The sequence below is a fragment of the Narcine bancroftii genome, chromosome 4, assembly GCF_036971445.1.
Source record: "Narcine bancroftii isolate sNarBan1 chromosome 4, sNarBan1.hap1, whole genome shotgun sequence".
NCBI classification, from domain to species: domain Eukaryota; kingdom Metazoa; phylum Chordata; class Chondrichthyes; order Torpediniformes; family Narcinidae; genus Narcine; species Narcine bancroftii.
The window spans coordinates 172,925,852-172,945,517 of NC_091472.1; the positions used below are offsets into that span (position 1 = coordinate 172,925,852).

The 19,666-nt window shown below is 48.3% G+C and overlaps 1 protein-coding gene across 7 annotated transcripts in view; it reads right to left on the reverse strand.

The window, feature by feature from the left end:
- Positions 1-1,556: 1,556 nt before the first annotated feature.
- The window catches only part of LOC138761237 (calcineurin-binding protein cabin-1-like), a 200,181-nt gene continuing 182,071 nt past the window's right edge, over positions 1,557-19,666 (reverse strand). For 6 of the 7 annotated variants that reach the window (XM_069933028.1, XM_069933032.1, XM_069933027.1 and 3 more), the window contains 3 exons: positions 12,988-13,067; positions 7,203-7,335; positions 1,557-4,269 (listed from right to left, as the gene is read on the reverse strand). In XM_069933028.1, coding sequence (XP_069789129.1) covers positions 3,530-4,269; positions 7,203-7,335; positions 12,988-13,067 — 953 coding nt within the window. In that variant the 3' untranslated portion in view covers positions 1,557-3,529. Of the gene's footprint in view, positions 4,270-7,202; positions 7,336-7,473; positions 7,527-12,987; positions 13,068-19,666 lie in introns of all 7 variants that reach the window. The other variant, XM_069933033.1, reaches the window with a different exon arrangement.

Below are 19,666 nucleotides of genomic sequence, written 5' to 3' on the forward strand. Positions count from 1 at the left end.
ATATTGGCGACGTTTCGGGTCTGAGTCCTTCTTCAAGGAAAAATCAGAAAAGGTAGAAACCGGATCTATCAGAAAGACTCAGAATTCACACAATGGGGGAGGAATCCAGACCAACAAAAGGTGTGATAAGTGGCGAGGTAAAATTTATCATGCATGTGTGAAAGAAGACCAGGAATGGAGAGATGACAGGGGGTGGGGTGGGGGTTTAATAAAAGCTAGAGAAGTCGATATTAATGCCATCCATTTGGAGGGTGCCCAATTGTTCCTCTAATTTATGGGTGGGCTCAGTCTGGCAGTACATGAGACCATGTCAGCAAGGAATTTAGGCTTTGAGTGTGCGCCTTTGTCTGAAGCAAAAGAAGATAATGTTGGAAGCATTCAGCAGCTTAGACTAAGTTGTCCCTCTGTCATTTTAGTCATTATTGGATGGTCAATTGTTATGTATACAGACATAGTAAATAACTATGCTATCCAGGTAAGTTAACCTATCCTGAGTACAATGAGTAGTGCAACATAAAACAAAAGTACCTTGCATAGTGTTAAAGGTCAGGTTAAACAGTGCAAGGGCCACATAATCTTACAAAAGGTGGATTTTTTCATGGTCAAATAACATCAAGAAAGAAGTGATCCTTGAATCTGGTGGAAGGTGTTTTAAATTTGTGTATCTTCTACCTGACAGGAGAGAGGAAAGCGGGTGTGACCAGTGTGGGACTCTTGAATTACATTGGCTGCTTTTCCAAAGCAGTGGGAGTTATAAATAGAGACTTGAGGATGTTGGATGGAGCAGTTCCTGTCCTGTGCAGCGATGGACCCTGGCAGGATGTATCTGTAGAAGTGGTGAAGGGACACAAGTGACTTGCCACATTTCCTCAGCTGTCTGAGGAAGTAGGGGTGCTGGTGTACTTTCTCCTGCTTGTGGAACAGTTGCGAGAGTGAGTCCATACCTTCAGCACTCGATAGAAAGAGTTCCATAGGATTTCAGCACTTCCAAAAGTTGACCATGATACAACCCAGTTAACATCTCCTCAGCAGGAACACACCAGTGCATATTTGTCCAGATTAGGATGGAACGGTTGGCGCAGCAGTTAGCACAATGCCTTTACAGTGTCAGCGATCGGACCAGGGTTTGAATCCTGTGCTTTCTGTAAGGAGTCTGTATGTTCTCCCCATGTCTGCATGGGTTTCCCTGGGGGATCCAGTTTCCTCCCACCATTCAAAATGTACCAGGGTTGTTGGCTAATGGGGTGGAAATTGGGTAGCACGGACTCGTGGGCCGAAATGGCCTGTTACTGTGCTATATATCTAAAAAAAAATTAAATTTAAAATTTAAAAATTACAACTGACCTATTTCTCTCACACATGTTGTAGTTGAGTCAGTAAGCTCATGTCATAATTATTAAATATTATTTGTTTCATTTACAAGCAGTAAATTTGCATCACCATTATTAAAGGTATTTCATCAATGCAGAGATCTGGAGGTAAAAAATATCTGCGGAAAGCATTTTTCTGCTGAAAAGAAGAGGACAGTACAGATTGAGAGCTATATGCAGTCTTCATTGTTTTTTGAATATTTTATTTAAAATTTTTCCATACATGATGGTATTTACCCCTGTTGTAAGGGTTGGTGTGGGTCCCACAGGTTTAGAACTAGACCAAGATCGAGGTACAAAGCACAAGTTTATTTTGGGGATGCAGATGGAGCAACAGGATCAAAATGTTAAATTAACCAAAACACACACAATGCACAAGGGGTGAACATACACTTCAGATAACGAGGGAAAAACTGACAGAACTGGGGAAATGACACAAATACACATACAATCAACAGTCAGAATCAAGGTGATACTACATGCCCCTACCCCTTGATCTGTACGGACACAGGTCTAGCTACCAAACTTCAGGACTCACCCCAACCCAGAGCAAAGGTGATACTCACATGCCATAAGAGGTCGAAAAGAGACAACAAAAGGGAACATGATCCTTTATAACCCTGCAGCAGGTATTGGGGGACCAATGACTCGGGGGCAGGCAGGGCCCTGTTGACTGCTGTGGCCATTGGCTCGAAGCCAAGTGCAGGGGTTCAGCAGGGGTCAGCTGAGGTGATTCACCTGGGCCAAATGGGTGAAGGTCAGGGCTGAGTCCAGGCAGGCTCCATGGATTCCAGCACCTGGTAATTTAGATGGGTCAATCGCGAAGGTCACCTTGATGGCTTGGGGTGAGTCTGACCTTGATTGGCATGAAATGTGTCCTCTGAATAGAAGTGCAGCAGCACCACGATGTGGTGGCCATGGCTTCTCCATTACAACCCCCCCCAAGCCTCCCCAAACCCCCTTCATCAGTTATCAATATGAAAAATACAATATGGTCATATAAAAGAAAGGAAAAGAGACTTTCAGGATTGCACAGAGGGATATCGTCTAACACATATTTAAAGATTTTTAATACAATTCAGAGGAAATTCTTGCAGGTCCAGAGGCACAGGAAGGACAATCTTACACATTTAAACTTAATATTTGGGTATATGGGCACCAAATTTGCAAGAACATTGCATATTTATTTCTCAATTTTTCCAAGGGAATACGACTTTGAATTTCTACATTCCACCTTGCTAGAACCAGATATCTATTGGATTTCCAAGGAACTGGGATATATTCCCTTGTCTCTGCTAATGCAACTTCAACAATTTCAATTGATATAATGACAAACTTAATTTAGGCCTTGTTCCTTCAATACTTTCTAATAGAAATAAATCTGGATTTTGCAGAAATATAACACTTATGACTTGTTCCAAAAAATTCACACCCAAAAAGGTCTTACTTTAGGACAAGACCAAGTTGAATGCAAAAAAGTTCCTACATCTTCGCCACATCTAAAATATTGATCTGATAAATCTGATTTCAATCTATTCAATTTCTGTGGTGGAAGATATAACTGATATAAAAAATTATACTGAACTAATCTATACTTTAGGTTAATAGTATTAATCGTATAATCCTTACATAGATCTGCCCATCCTTGTTCATCAATTACAATGTTCAAATCTAATTCCAACCTCTACATGTATGAACTCAACACTTAGGAGTTGCAGTCTTAGTTGTTGAGTTACACCAGTCAGCTTGAAAGGATCGATAAAATCCCCCCCCTCCCTGTTTTCTGCTGTGCCCTCCCTCCTTTATCCATCTTTTACCTCCCACCTGTGGGGTTGTGCTCCTGCGCACCCCCTCCCCCCACCATTTTGTTGGGGTGACTGCCTACATTTTGCTCAAGCCTTGATGAAAGGCTCAATGGATGGGAGAGGTCTGGAAGATTATGGAATGGGAGCAGGTCAATGGGACTAGCAGAATCATGGTTGGCACAGACGAGAAGGGCTGAAAGGCCGGTTTTCTGTGCTGTAGCGTTCTATGGTTCTAAGCCCAAAAGATTGGTTATGCATCATTACGTTTGCTATATAAACTATGCTGCGTGACCTGCTGAGTTTCTCCAGCATTGTATCTTTCCCTTTTTTTGTTTATAAATCAAATTGCCCCTTTCACTTCTTGAAGAAATTTGAGAGCCTGATATAACTGGGTTCTTTGTGCCCCAGAGAGTGAAAGAAGTTCTTTAGCCCTGCATCGCCCCCTTCCTGGTACGCTGACTGCAACTGCTCGAGTCGAACGCTCTGCATCGCCAACTTATCGGCTAATTGAGAGAAAATTATTTTTTCTTTGAGCAGGGGCAGCAGGGACATTTGGCATTCAAGCTGACAGATTGAAAACTGACTGCTCTTCTTTTGCTCTGGAGTAAACTTTAGGACAGAGTACAGCTCTTGCAAGATCTTTGCATCCTCTAGAGCATTGTGAGCTTTATAATCTTTATTAAGAAACACTTTCACTAATTCGGTTTGCCTGTAACTATTGACCTTTGACCTGGGAACAACTTCTTTGGCAAGCCAGAGAGTATCCAGGAACCCGGATATACAACTGACAAACTGATCTTTCATGGAGAGCTCATCCCAGAGTCGTAAAAGGACAGGGCAATCAAACTTCCAGATGTTGTGACCTACTAACAAAGGAGCGTCCAGGGACTGCAGGAATTGGAGGAAAGCTTCCATGGTGTCCCGGATGTTGCTGGCTGACTGAGGTTCTCCTCGTAGGTACAGGACCCCATTCATGACCTGAAATCCGTTCACAGCGGAGGCACCTTCTGAGATGGGCTTGCTCGGCAGGATGTAGTGGTTAAAGATTTCCTCACCGCTCACTGCTGACAGCTGCACAGCATCACAGTTATTCTCTGGAAGATATGATGTTAACACATTCCTGTAGATGTACAATTTTATAGTGTCTGGCATATGGCTCTCCTTGTTGGATGCGGCTGGAAGCAAAGCCCTCTCCCCATTCATGAGAATAGTGCAGCCCTCCCATCAAACTAACAGTTTAACTGCATCAGAGCCTCCTCTAAGCTCTGAGCTGAACACACCTCTTCCGTAACTAAATGGAGGATGTGTCATAATAATTCCAATAGTTCTCAGTAGTTTTATCACTGGTAACTTGGGCAAGTGGTAGAAGTCAGAGATGTGTAGATCTGACAGGTAGACTGGTGAGAGAAAATGCTGGCAGTGAGATGAGAGGTGTGGGATTCGAGTGAAACAGAGAAACACTGGTCTGCAAGAAAGGCAAAGAGAAACATATAAATTGGAAGGAGATTATAATGGGACTGACACACAAACAGGTTGGGATGGGATTAGAGTAGATATGGAGTGAGAGGCTGGGAGTGATAGATGGAGAGAGAGTGGGAGTGAGGTATGAAGAGAGAGGGAGTTAGATATGGAGAGAGGCTGGGAGTGAGATACGGAGAGAGAGGCTGGGAGTGAGATACGGAGAGAGTGGGCCATTACACATTGTCATATATAATTCATGAAAAAAGTGAAAAACCTTTGAGAATTTCACCTCGTATTCTAATACGGAGATATACATTGTGATTGTGTCAATAGACCAATCTCTTCTAGGTGTAGAGAAAAACAAAAATAAGACAAAAGAAAACTAAAAAAGTACTAATTTAATCTCTCCCACTAAACACGGTTACCAGCAAATAAATTGTTAAGAGTCGAGTATCAGTTATTGGACATCAAACAGAGGACCCCTGCCTATGTAATCAAATTATGATAATAATTTCATGAATGGGCTCCATATCTTGTCATATTCAACCTTGATCTCTTAACATTACATCTAATTTTCTAAAACTCAAACAAGACGTAACATCCTGTAACCAGTGCATATGAGTTGGTGCAATGCTGTTTATCCATCTTATCAAAATTGCTCATCAGGCCATTAGTGAAGTTAAGCTATTTCTTTTTTGAGTTAAATTCAAGGAAATCCTCTTTTCTAGAGAATAACCAAACAAAGCAATAAAATGACACGGTTCTAATTTAATCCTAAGAATCTGTGATAGAATTTTAAGGAATTGTTCCCAATATTCTTGTAGTTCAGGACACTCCCAAAACATGAATCAGAGGCGCCTCAAAATTTTACATTTGTCACACAGTGGATCAACATTAGGAGAAAAACGAGATAATCTAACTTTGGATGAATGTATTCCATGTACAACTTTAAATTGCAATAAATAATGTTGTGCACAGAATGAAGTATTATTAATCAGATCAAGCATGTTATCCCAATTTTCATCTGAAATTGATGTATTCAAATATCGTTCCTATTCATTCTTGATTCCCATCCCTGAACATATTCTTAGGTCCAACAAATTGCTATCTATAATTGCTCTCAAGGGTCTCTCTATTTTGACCATTTTCTTAAGATGGTGAAGTAGTGAGACAAAACGGCAGTGCTGTCGCAGGTGCAGATCCCAGGGAGTGGAGAGCACTGCTCTGAACTTTTCAACCGCTCAGTCCTAATGCAGGCGGCACCTTGCAGGCTTTAAACAGACTGTTAAAGAAGCCAACAGTGTTTGTCAGTAAAATCCTGCAAACACGGAGGTCTGTGCTCGGCAGCAGCCATGCAGGGCTGCAGACTTTGGGGAACAGTGAACCAGCACAAGACACCAGAAATGGAGAGAGCGCTCCTTGTTGAAAACGAGCAGCAGAGGTAATGACCCTACAGTGAAGGTGACCATGGCAGCGGAACAGTGAAGGGCTTAATGGCTGAGGGACCCACACAGGCTGTGGGCAAAGTGGTTGGGGGACCCACACGGGCTGCGGGCTACTTGGGACTGGCTCATGGGAACCAGGTAGCAGAATCAAGATTTGCGAGGATGCTGAGGGAAGAAGGGCTCCCAAAGGGCCTCAGTCTCTGCAGGCTTCCTGATTGTGTTGGAGATTTGGATCTGGAGCTTTGGTTGCTCAAAGATTGAACTGGAGTCTGTGCAACTGCAGAGGCTGCAGGAGCACTGGAGGCAAATCCACGGATGCTCAGTAATTGTGAAAGGACTCTCTTTTACTTCTCTTTCTCTCTTACTGTAAGGGGTGCTGGGCAACCCAAATGGCGACTTTGTCTACCTTATGGCAGGCAGAAGGCAATTTTGTGTAAAATTATCTGTTCTGTACTATTAAATGATAATAAAAGAATCTAGAACTGCATTGCCTCTTCTCTGGTCAATGAATGAGGATGTGGTGAGAAAGGGTTTTGTTTAACGCAGTGACTGGTTACGGTCTGGAAACCCCCCCCCCCCCCCACCCCTGGTTAGTGTAGTTGAAATCAATCTCTTCAGTGAGACCAGAGGGATGAGTGGGGAAATAAGGTGCTGGGTCCTGGGGAAGCAGCTGAGGAAATTGATAGGAAAGGTATAGAGGCATAAGGATCGAATGCAAGTAAATGGAACTACCTTGGTTGGTGTGGACACATTGCAGCAGAGGGCCTGTTTCCCTGCTGTGGAAACCCTATGATACTATAAACTAAGGCGACAAAGTTAGTATAGCACATAGTGCATTACTATTACAGCGCAAGTGACACAGGTTCGAATCTGGCATTGTCTGTAAAGAGTTTGTATGCTCTCCCTGTGTCCACATGGATTTCCTCCCACCCTCCACAAATGTACAGGGTTTGTAGTTTCATTGGTGTATTTGGACAGCAATGGTTTGTGGGCCAGTAGGGCCTGTTACCATGCTGTATCTCTAAATTAAATTAAAATTGATGGGCCTCTTTGACTAATCTCCTCCTATGGTGTAACCTCTCAGATTCAATGGTTCACAGATCTGAACATACATCTGTTACCTAGGCCTGTCGTTTCCAAGTCAAAGAACACCAGAGTCTTCTCTTTGCTCCCCAAATCTCCATTCTGTCCATCGCTCGGTGTCTCTCCGCCAGCCTCTGTCTCCTCTGTTTTTCTGGTTCCATCATCTGTAACCTATAGAAATAGGATTCATTCATCAAGCCCAACTCTCATCACATTTATCAAATCATCTCTTTGTGAATGGTATGGAGGTTAAATGCCCAGAACACATCTCTGAGAGTATGTACGTGGACACCTCTCACAGTTGCTTACCACAGGAGATGCCATCCCACTCTCAGGTGTTTTGCTGACTCTTGGTGCAGAATCTGCAATCACAAAGCTTATGTTCAGAGGTGAACCAGCATTCCCTTTTCTCTTCACCCTCCCATCCCTGAAAATTCCCCTGGGCTAGCCACATCGAAAGGCAGCAGCACCGAATAATGTTTCCACTGAAGCTTGTAAAATGGCAGATGCAGGAAATGTAAAATAAAAACAGAAAAGGCTGGGGGTTCTCAGGAGGTCAGACAGCATTTGTGCAAAGAGAATCAATTTGGGATCCTTCATCTAAAATGTTAACTGTTTATATTCCAAAATAAATGCTCCAGTTCTGGACACCTAAATACTGGAAAGATATCAATAAGATTGAAAGAGTGCAGAGAAGATTTACAAGGATGTTGCCAGGACTTGAGGAACTGAGTTACAGGGAAATGTTAAACAGGTTAAGATTTTATTCCTTGGAATGTCAGAGAATGAAGGGGAGATTTGATAGAGCTATATAAAATTATGAGGGGTATAGATAAGAGTAAATGCCAGCAGGCTTTTTTCCAGAGGTTGGATGAGAACTAGAGGATATGGGTGAAGGATGAAAGGTGAAACATTTAAAGGGGATGTTAGGGGGGATCTACACACAGAGAGTACGGAATGAGGTGCCAGCAGAAGTGATGAACACAGCTCCATTTTGGCCTTAAAGAAAAATTTGGATAGGAACGTGGATGGGAGGAGTCTGGAGGGCTCAAGTTTGGGTGCAGATCAGTGGGATTAGGCAGAATAATTATAGGCTTGATGGGCTGTGGTGCTCTATAAGGATATGAAATGACTCTTCGACAGAACTTTCTGAGATGTTTGGGCCCCACTGAGGTGACTATTACAATTTTTTGTCAGAACTAGTGGCCCTCCTACGTTTTGGCACCCGACGTGGGTCATGGATTGAGGCTGCCCGCTCTTGGTGGAGGTGAGTGAGGTAGATCTGAATGACACATGAAAGTTTGCAGATCCTGTGATTGTAGTTAAAAACACACTGAAACAGAGATCACCCATAAATTGGAGGAAGAACACCTCATCTTTCGACCCTCCAAGCAGATGGCATTAATATCGACTTCTCTGGCTTTCATTAACCCTCTCCCCACCCCTGTTGCCTTTCCCTATCACTATCTCTCCATTCCTGATCTTTTGCACAAACATAATAAATTCTTACTTGGTCCATTATCATATCTAATTAAATCATGAAAATCTGCAGTCACTGTAGTTGAAGTAAAAACACAAAATACTGGAGAAACTCAGCAGGTCAAACAGTGTCCTTTATGTAGCAAAGGTAAAAATACAGAACCGATGTTTCCGGCTAGAGCTCTTCATCAAGGTGTGAGAAAATATCAACAGGTGTCCGAACAAGAATGGGGGGAAGGGGGGGGGGGTGGGAAAGGCAGGAGATGATAAGGGGTAAACAACACTTCAGGGCTGATTTACTGCATCTGATGCACCCCTTGTGGCCTTCTCTACATCAGAGATACTGGTTGCAGATTGAGAGATCACTTCACTCAGCATCTCTACTCTGTCCACCACAACAGTCACTTCCCAGTAGCCAACCATTTCAATTCTCAGTCACACTCACGTCTGTCCTTGGCCCTTATGTACTATCCCACCCTAACAACCTGTAGATTGGAAGAACTACACCTTATTTTCTGTCTGGGCCCTCTCCAGCCACATGGCATCAACTTTAACCTCGGCTTTCTGATCAACTTGCTCTCATTTTCTTTCCCATCCCCTTTCCAGTTCTCTCCTCCCTTCCCCCTCCCCACCCAGCCATCCCTCCTCCCCCAGTCACTGCTGTCCCCTCCCTCCCTTCTCCACCGATCATCGCCTGCCTTTTCCACCCTCCTTTTTGTTCCAAAGCCTGCTGGCATTTTCTCATACCTTGATGAAGGCCTCTAATATTTTTACCTTTGCTACATAAAGGACACTGTTTCACCTGCGGAGTTTCTCCAGCATTTGTCCAATTAACACCTCTTGTTGGTCTGGATTCCTCCCCCGTTCTTTGGGTTCTGAGACTTTCTGACATTTCCTGCTTCTCACCCATTCAGTTTATACTGATCTGGATCCAGGGCTGGGTGTGTTTGACCACTTATAACCCCACCCCCCTGTCCTGTTCCCAGAGCGGGTGACATAATCCCCCCCCCCACCGTCCTGTTCCCAGAGCGGGTGACATAATCCCCCCCCCCGTCCTGTTCCCAGAGCGGGTGACATAATCCCCCCCCCACCGTCCTGTTCCCAGAGCGGGTGACATAATCCCCCCCCCGTCCTGTTCCCAGAGCGGGTGACATAATCCCCCCCCCCACCGTCCTGTTCCCAGAGCGGGTGACATAATCCCCCCCCCCGTCCTGTTCCCAGAGCGGGTGACATAATCCCCCCCCCACCGTCCTGTTCCCAGAGCGGGTGACATAATCCCCCCCCCCGTCCTGTTCCCAGAGCGGGTGACATAATCCCCCCCCCACCGTCCTGTTCCCAGAGCGGGTGACATAATCCCCCCCCCCGTCCTGTTCCCAGAGCGGGTGACATACCCCCCCCCCCCCACACCGTCCTGTTCCCAGAGCGGGTGACTTCCCCCCCCCCCACACCGTCCTGTTCCAGAGCGGGTGACATAACTCCCCACCGTCCTGTTCCCAGAGCGGGTGACATAACCCCCCCCCCACCATCCTGTTCCCAGAGCGGGTGACATAACCCCCCCCCACCGTCCTGTTCCCAGAGGGGGTGACATAACCCCCCCCCACCATCCTGTTCCCAGAGCGGGTGACATAACCCCCCCCCCCCGTCCTGTTCCCAGAGCGGGTGACATACCCCCCCCACCGTCCTGTTCCCAGAGGGGTTGACATAACCCCCCCCCCACCGTCCTGTTCCCAGAGGGGGTGACATAACCCTCCCCCCACCGTCCTGTTCACAGAGTGGGTGACTTCCCCCCCCCCACACCGTCCTGTTCCAGAGCGGGTGACATAACTCCCCACCGTCCTGTTCCAGAGCGGGTGACATAACTCCCCACCGTCCTGTTCCCAGAGCGGGTGACATAATCCCCCCCCCCCCGTCCTGTTCCCAGAGCGGGTGACATAATCCCCCCCCCCACCGTCCTGTTCCCAGAGCGGGTGACATAATCCCCCCCCCCGTCCTGTTCCCAGAGCGGGTGACATAATCCCCCCCCCCACCGTCCTGTTCCCAGAGCGGGTGACATAATCCCCCCCCCCCGTCCTGTTCCCAGAGCGGGTGACATAATCCCCCCCCCACCGTCCTGTTCCCAGAGCGGGTGACATAATCCCCCCCCCCCACCGTCCTGTTCCCAGAGCGGGTGACATAATCCCCCCCCCCCCGTCCTATTCCCAGAGCGGGTGACATAATCCCCCCCCCACCGTCCTGTTCCCAGAGCGGGTGACATAATCCCCCCCCCCCGTCCTGTTCCCAGAGCGGGTGACATAATCCCCCCCCCACCGTCCTGTTCCCAGAGCGGGTGACATAATCCCCCCCCCCGTCCTGTTCCCAGAGCGGGTGACATACCCCCCCCCCCCACACCGTCCTGTTCCCAGAGCGGGTGACTTCCCCCCCCCCCACACCGTCCTGTTCCAGAGCGGGTGACATAACTCCCCACCGTCCTGTTCCCAGAGCGGGTGACATAACCCCCCCCCACCATCCTGTTCCCAGAGCGGGTGACATAACCCCCCCCCACCGTCCTGTTCCCAGAGGGGGTGACATAACCCCCCCCCACCATCCTGTTCCCAGAGCGGGTGACATAACCCCCCCCCCCCGTCCTGTTCCCAGAGCGGGTGACATACCCCCCCACCGTCCTGTTCCCAGAGGGGTTGACATAACCCCCCCCCCCACCGTCCTGTTCCCAGAGGGGGTGACATAACCCTCCCCCCACCGTCCTGTTCACAGAGTGGGTGACTTCCCCCCCCCCACACCGTCCTGTTCCAGAGCGGGTGACATAACTCCCCACCGTCCTGTTCCAGAGCGGGTGACATAACTCCCCACCGTCCTGTTCCCAGAGCGGGTGACATAATCCCCCCCCCCACCGTCCTGTTCCCAGAGCGGGTGACATAATCCCCCCCCCGTCCTGTTCCCAGAGCGGGTGACATAATCCCCCCCCCCACCGTCCTGTTCCCAGAGCGGGTGACATAATCCCCCCCCCCACCGTCCTGTTCCCAGAGCGGGTGACATAATCCCCCCCCCCCCGTCCTGTTCCCAGAGCGGGTGACATAATCCCCCCCCCCACCGTCCTGTTCCCAGAGCGGGTGACATAATCCCCCCCCCCCGTCCTGTTCCCAGAGCGGGTGACATAATCCCCCCCCCACCGTCCTGTTCCCAGAGCGGGTGACATAATCCCCCCCCCCCGTCCTGTTCCCAGAGCGGGTGACATACCCCCCCCCCCACACCGTCCTGTTCCCAGAGCGGGTGACATACCCCCCCCACCGTCCTGTTCCCAGAGGGGTTGACATAACCCCCCCCCCACCGTCCTGTTCCCAGAGGGGGTGACATAACCCTCCCTCCACCGTCCTGTTCCCAGAGCGGGTGACATAACCCCCCCCCCGTCCTGTTCCCAGAGCGGGTGACATACCCCCCCCACCGTCCTGTTCCCAGAGGGGGTGACATAACCCTCCCCACACCGTCCTGTTCCCAGAGCGGGTGACTTCCCCCCCCCCCACACCGTCCTGTTCCCAGAGCGGGTGACTTCCCCCCCCCCACACCGTCCTGTTCCCAGAGCGGGTGACTTCCCCCCCCCCCCCCCGTCCTGTTCCCAGAGCGGGTGACTTCCCCCCCCCGTCCTGTTCCCAGAGCGGGTGACATACCCCCACCACACCGTCCTGTTCCCAGAGCGGGTGACTTCCCCCCCCCCCCCGTCCTGTTCCCAGAGCGGGTGACATACCCCCACCACACCGTCCTGTTCCCAGAGCGGGTGACTTCCCCCCCCCCCCGTCCTGTTCCCAGAGCGGGTGACATACCCCCACCACACCGTCCTGTTCCCAGAGCGGGTGACATAACCCCCCCCAACACCGTCCTGTTCCCAGAGCGGGTGACATACCCACCGCCCATTATCCACGACCACCGCGTCCCCCACTCGGACCGGACTGAAGTTCGGTCCCTGGCGACAGTGGACCAAACAACCTGGAGTTCCCCGCGTCGCGGTTAATTCCGACGCCGACCTCCTACCTCACCTCGCCTCCCTTCGCCCCCAGCCACTTACACGGCCGCGCTCCCCCGATGCTCTACCCAGTGCCGAACCTCTGACAGCCGTTTATCTACCAGGAGAAGCCGTCCGCCCCACCCCACAGGTTGGCTCCGGGCCCTGGGACATGCCGGGGCAGGAGTCCTGGTTAAGTCCTGGAGTGCTGACTAAGCTGAGAGCTCAGCGCTTCAGAGCGGAGAGCTGCAACCGGGTCTGAACAGTATTCTCACCAGCTCCAATGGGACACGCATGTTCCTGGAACCCCCTCCCCATCCCTAAATGCCATGTCCCGGGGGTTTACACACCGTGAGTGAAGGAAGGAGTTTCCGTTGTGTCCCAGTGTTCTTGATCTCGGTCACGTCTCCGTCAGCTCCAGACCTCCCTCCTGAAAACAAAACTCCAGTCTCAGTCCGCGTTCCCCATATCGGCTCCAGCCAGATGCATCTGCTCTGCACGGTCTCCAATACAGCCCCAGGTGACGCCCACAGCGTAGCAGTCAACCGTCCGGTTGTTCTCTGCGCCTCACTTCCTTTCTACTGGCCCAGGGTGGGAAGGGATCAATGTCCCTCGTGGATACACTGCTCCGCCTGACCCATTTCCAAGGTCCATCGGACAGCTCAGCAAGCGCTCAGCCCAATGTCTCAGCATGTGGCAGTGGGACCCCTCTTACCTTCAGCATGGCACCACGCTCACGCTCTGGGTGCAAGGAAAAGTGGTTCTTTCACCACTTCTCTGTTTCCATCCCACTGCTTCCACCCCTCAGATTCCTTCTGATTCCACCCTTCAATTTCCACGCCTCACATTCCACCTGTTTTCACGCCTGATTCCACCCTGTTCCCACCCCACTGTTTCCACCCGTTTCCAAACATCAGATTACTCCCCACTGTTTCCACCCCCCAGTTTCCACAGATCTGATTACCCACGTTTCCACCCTATTATTTCCACCACTCTCTGTGTTTCCACCCCTCAGATTCCTCCCTTCTGTTTCCAACCCTCTGGTTCTCCTGTTTGCATTCCTTTGTTTCCACCCATTACCCTCCATTTCCACCCGTTTCAACCCCTCTGAATACTCCCGTTTCCACTCCTCTTTTCACCCTTGTTTTAACCCCTTTGATTCACCCTTCAGTTTCTATAGGTTTTCCACTTGTTTCCTCCCTTTTTCCACCCCTCTCTTTACACCCATGTGTTGTGTTTTCGCCCTTCTGTTTCCACCCCTCTAATTATTCCCCTCTGTTTCCACCCCTCTGGTTTTAAACCTCTCCCATCCTTGTTTTCTCCCCTCTGTTTCGATGCCTCTATGATGAATGACCTTCAACATAGCGTCACAGGGTTCACTTTGGAAGCATCTGCTAATGGCAGCTCCGCCGAAATGAGAGACATCCACACAGCACGAGGTGAACCAGTAACTGAACTTTATGTTGAATTACTCAGTCTGCTCGAGACCACCCACTTCCTGTGAGGGGCGCGCTGGACTTAGGAAGTTATGTCATCGCATTACAGCATCACTCCCCGTCCAGCAGCATGCAAGACAGATGAGGCACTGTCCCCTGGGCAATGCATGTCGTCAACCATGTGCTTCTCCTTGGAAGGGAACGGGGATCTACACCACCTGGGGTGGTGATTCAGCCCATCTAATCGCATGGTCACTCAGCCCACTATACCACACCCCCACCCTCCCCCGAATCATTGCCACCCTTTAAGCAAGTTACCGTACTGACTTTGGGCAGGTGGCTTCTGTGTCTGACCTGGGGATCTGGGGCAGGCTGGTTTGAGTCCAGATGCGTTTCCTTGAGGCGGTCAATGGTAAACCTGTCCTGCCTCCTGCCAATGTCCAAGGTGAAAATGACACCATCACACTGCAACACCTTGAATGGGTCTATGTAGGGGCATTGTAGGGGTGTCCCTTGCTGTTCTCTACACACAAAAATGAATTCAGTGGACTGCAGGTTTGCCGAGACATTGCAGGATGGATCCCGTGTCAGGAAGGTGGTGGAGGTTTCTGTCCACGCGTTTGTTCCCTCAATCGCTGGAGGATGTCAAGAGCACTTGGTTGTGGGCCAGTACGATTGAAGTGAATGTCCCCTGAGATGGTAAATGGGGAGTCATACACCATTTTGGCTGACGATGCTGGTAGGTCTTCTTTTGGTGCTCTGTGAATTCCTGACAGCATGGGAGTTCATCCATCCAATTAGGGCCTTGTAGTCGAGCTTTCAGTGGGAAGGTTTGATGAGGCCATTTGCCTAAGGATGGTAGGCTTGGTGTGGTGTAACTGGCTGCCACAGAACTTGGCTTGGTTGGCCCAGAGCAAGAACATGAACTGAGCCCCCCAGTCCAAGGTGATGTGGGTCAGGACTCCAAAGCATGCGACCCAAGTGGACAAGAAAGCTCTGGCACAAGTCTCTGTGTCGCATGTATCAACATGTATCTGGTATCGCTTTCAGCCAACAGGTAAAACAGTTGATTACTGTGAATAAATACCATATACCTTGGCTCATGGGTAGTGGGCCGATGATGTCCATGTGCACATGGTCAAAACAACAATGCTGTGCCAGGTTGAAGCCCTGGAGCAGGGTCTTGGTGTGTCTGTGAACTTTGGTGCTTTGGCAGACCAAACAAGTCAGCCCACGGGGTAACATCGCGGCGGAGGCCATGCCCCACGAACTTGTCAGACAGCAGGCAGACCGTGGACCTTATGGAAGGATGTGACAGACCGTGTATTTGGTCAAACATCCGTTGTTGCCAGGCCTTGGGTAGGATGGGTCTGGGGAAACCTGTGGACATGTTACACAGTAAAGTCGGGCTCGCTGGTGAAAGACAGAAATTACTAACCTTTAGGCTGGTGATGGTGATCTGGTAAGCCTGGATGTCCGTATCCTCTGCTTAGTCTTAGGCTAGCTGAGCAACATCGAGCCCTCCTGAGGTAGTGGCGATGGCCGGTCTGGACAGCGTGTTGGGCACTATGTTGGATTTGTCTATAATGTGGCAAATGTCCATTATCTCCATGGAAATGTAGGAGAGGTGTCATTGTCTCGCTAACCATGGGTCCAAAACCTTACTGAGTGCATGGGTGAATGGTTTGTAGTCTGTGTAGGCGATGAAAACCCTTCCTTCTAACATGTACCGGAAATATCGTATTGCCAGGATGTGACTCGCTGTATTTGAGTTCTGGTGTCTGGAGATGTTTGTTGAAGAAAGACGGGGGTGCCACTGTTTATTGACCCACTGCTCCAGCACCACGCTGATGTGTCTGTTGTCAGGACCAGGAGGGAAGAAGAGTCTGGATGGGCCAAAGATGAGGCCTCCGCTAGTGCTGCTTTGGTTGCCTGGAATGCTTCAGTGGTTTCATGTGACCACTGGAGTGCCTTGTCACTGAGTTTGATGAGGTCGAATAGGGGTTGCATGAGGGTAGCCGCTTCTGGACGGAAATGATGATAGAAGTTCACATCCATAGGAATTCTAGTAGACCCTTTATTGTGCTTGGCCTAGGAAAACATTGGATGGCTTCCACCTTGTCCAGCAGTGGTATGCCCCCCCCCCCCCCCACCTTTGGGTGATATGGTGTCCCAGGAAATCAACAGTTTCCAGGCTGAACTGGCACTTAGCCAGATTCACCATGAGTCCCAACCTCCTTCAACCTGTCAAAAAGGTGAGTCAGGTGCTTCCTGTGTATGCTGGTGTCACGGTTGGCAATGAGGATCTCATCCAGGAAGATGAAGATGAAATTGAGATCCCTGCCAACCATGCTCATTAGGGCTGAAACATCTGGGCTGCATTCTTTAGAACAAAAGGCATCCGAAGAAAAGGCTAAAAGGTGTAATAATGGCCATTTTCGGGATGTTGGGATGCACCGGAATCTGATGGTACCCTTTGATGAGGTCCACCAATATCTGTGTGGTGCAGTGTGAGTGTGTGTGGTGCAGTGTGAGTGTGTGAGGTGCAGTGTGTGGTGCACAGTGTGTGAGTGAGGAAAAGTGTGTGTGTGTGTGTGTGTGTGTGTGTGTGTGTGTGTGTGTGTGTGGTGAAGTGTGTGTGTGAGAAGTGCAATGTGTGTGTGAGAGGTGCAAAGTGTGGTGCACTATGTGTGAGGTGGTGTGTGAGTGAGGTGCAGTGTGTGTGTGTGGTGAATGTGTGTGTGTGGTGAAGTGTGTGTGTGTGTGAGATGCAGTGTGTTTGTGTGGTGAAGTGTGTGGTGTCGTGTTTGTTAGTTGCAGTGTAGAATGTTTGAATATGTGCTTGTGTGTTTGTGCAGATGAGCATATATTAGTGGGTGCAAAGAAATCACAGGAATCTGGGTGAATTCAAACACATCTATCACCTCAACATAACCAATGAAGCTTGCTTTGTGAGTACCCTCCACTACAAGCAGTTGCTAGTCCATAATCTACATGACCCACTGTTGGTCAGCACTCCAGGTGAGGCACTTTTTCTTATCCTCCTGCATTATACAGCACCATGGGCAATCCAACTCACATAAACTTTTTATATCTAACACCAAACAGGGGATGCATATTTCTGATAAATGCAGTTGACTTGCTTATGTCAAAAGTGAAAAGAAGCAGACAAAGGTAAATTAATGTATGGCACTGAAAGTTTAGTTCACCAGAAGCCCTAAGAGGGAAATTAAAAAGATTTGGAAAGTCAGGAGAGGAGCTGGGAAAACAGAGGCAGGGGAAATCAAATACATCCAAAAGAAGACCACAAAGGAAAGGGGAAGGCTTGGACTATGATTATTTTGTGTTTGAGGCTAATGGATGTAGTAAAATATTGGATAGGACTTACAGGGAACACTGCCATTGGAGAGCAGCAGCAATTATCAAAGACTCTACCACCCAGCACATGCTCTGTTCTCACTGCTGCCATCAGGAAAGAGGTATAGGTGCCACAAGACTTGCACAGCCAGGTTCAGGTACAGCTGCTACCCCTCCACCATCAAACTCCTCAATGACAAACCCATTTACATGTGCACTTTATTGATTTTCTTTTGTTTTCTCTATATTGCATAGCCAGTTTGTTTACATTTGTTGTCTGTTTACAGTTCTTTTGTTTGCATGTTTACGCTGTACAATTTATTTTTTGCACTACCAATTGGTGGTAATTCTGAAACACCCTTGGGAAAAAGAAATCTTGGGGTTGTATGTGATGTACTCTGACAATATATCTGAAATTTCATGGTGTGGTTGTAAACTAGATTCGACATTGGCTTTCTGGGAGAGCCAGAGTGGCAGTGACAATTGCCTCTCAAACTGGAAACCTATGACTTGTGGTGTGACTCAGGGATCAGTACTGGGTCTATTGTAGTTTGTCATCCATATCAATGATAATGTGGTAAACTGGATTAGGAAATTTGCAGATAACAATAAGATTGGAGGTGCAGTGGGCAGCAAGGAACGCTTTCAAAGCTTACAGAGGGATCTGAACCACATGAAAAATAGGATGAAAAATGGCAGATGGAATTTAATGCAAAGTGTGAGGTGTTGCACTTTGGAAGGACAAACCAAGGTATAATATACATGGTAAATGGTGGGGCACTGAGGAATATGGGAGAACAGAGGGATCTGAGAATACAGATATAAAATTCACTGAAAGTGGTGTCACAGGTAGAGAGCACATTGGCCTTCATAAATCAAATATTGAGTACAGGAGTTGAGATGTTATGGTGAAATTGTATGACATTGGTGAGGCCAAATTTGGAGAATTATGTGCAGTTTTGGTCAACTAACTACAGAAAAGATATCAATAAGATCGAAAAAGTGCAAAGAAGATTTAAGATGTTGCCAACACGAGGACTTAATAAACAGAACTTTATTCCCTAAAAGAATGAGGGGAGATTTGATTGAGGTATGTAAAATTATGATGGATATAGGTAAGAGTAAATGCAGTAGTCTTTTTCCACTGAAGTTAGGTGAGATACAAACCAGAGGTCAAGGGTTAGGGGTGGTGAGGAAATGATTAAAGGGAGCTTCTTCACACAGAGTAGAGGGACTGTGGAACGAGTTGCCAGCCAAAGTAGCTCAGTTCAACAGGTACGTGGATGGAAGAGGAATGAAAGAAAATGGACTGGGAACAGGTCAGTAGGATGAGACAGAACAATAGTGTGGCACAGACTAGAAGGGCCTGTTTCTGTGCTGTAATGTTTTATGGTTCTATAAATAAAGTACAAAGAGGATATTATAGAAAATAGATAAATGACCAGGCCTGGATGAAAATTCCTTCTGGAGCAAGTCCATTAAGACGATTGTGAAGAAGGCACAATAATGCGTATACTTTTTTGGCGTGCCACTGCAGATATCTAGATGAGGTATAGCCTGAAGAAAGCAAGCAACATCACCTTGGACACCACCTCTTCTCAGTTACCTTCAGGCAGGTACAGAAGTCTGAAGCCCAACACTTCTAGCTTCATTTCCAAAGCCTTTCAGGCTCATGAACCTCCCCTTATTATAAAGTACACTGACACCACAAGCTGCTGGAGCAGAATTGGGCCATTCAGCCCAGCAAGTCTGTTCCTCCATTCAAATTATGGCTGATGTAAATTTCCTCTCAACCCCATTCTCCTGCATTCCCTCAGAAACTTTGCATCCTTACCAATCAAGAACCTATCAAACTGTTTTAAATCTACCCAACGTCTTGGCTTCCAAAACTGTCTGTGACAATGAATTCTACAGATTCACAATCAACTAGCTGAAGAAACTTCTCATCTCTTTTCTAAAGGTGCATCCTTTTATTTTGAGGGTGTACTCTTTGATCCTTGACTGTCCCACTGCTGGAAATGTCTTCACATCCAATCTATCTTACCCTTTCTACATTCAGAATGTTTCAATGAGATTCCCCCCCCCCCCACAAACCATCATCTTTCTACACTCCAGCAAGCACAGGCCCAGAGTCATCAAATGCTCCTCACATGTTTATCCTCTCATTCATAGAACACTTCAACAACAGGCCCTTCAGCCCTCGATGTTGTGTTGACCCATATATTCCTTAAAAAAA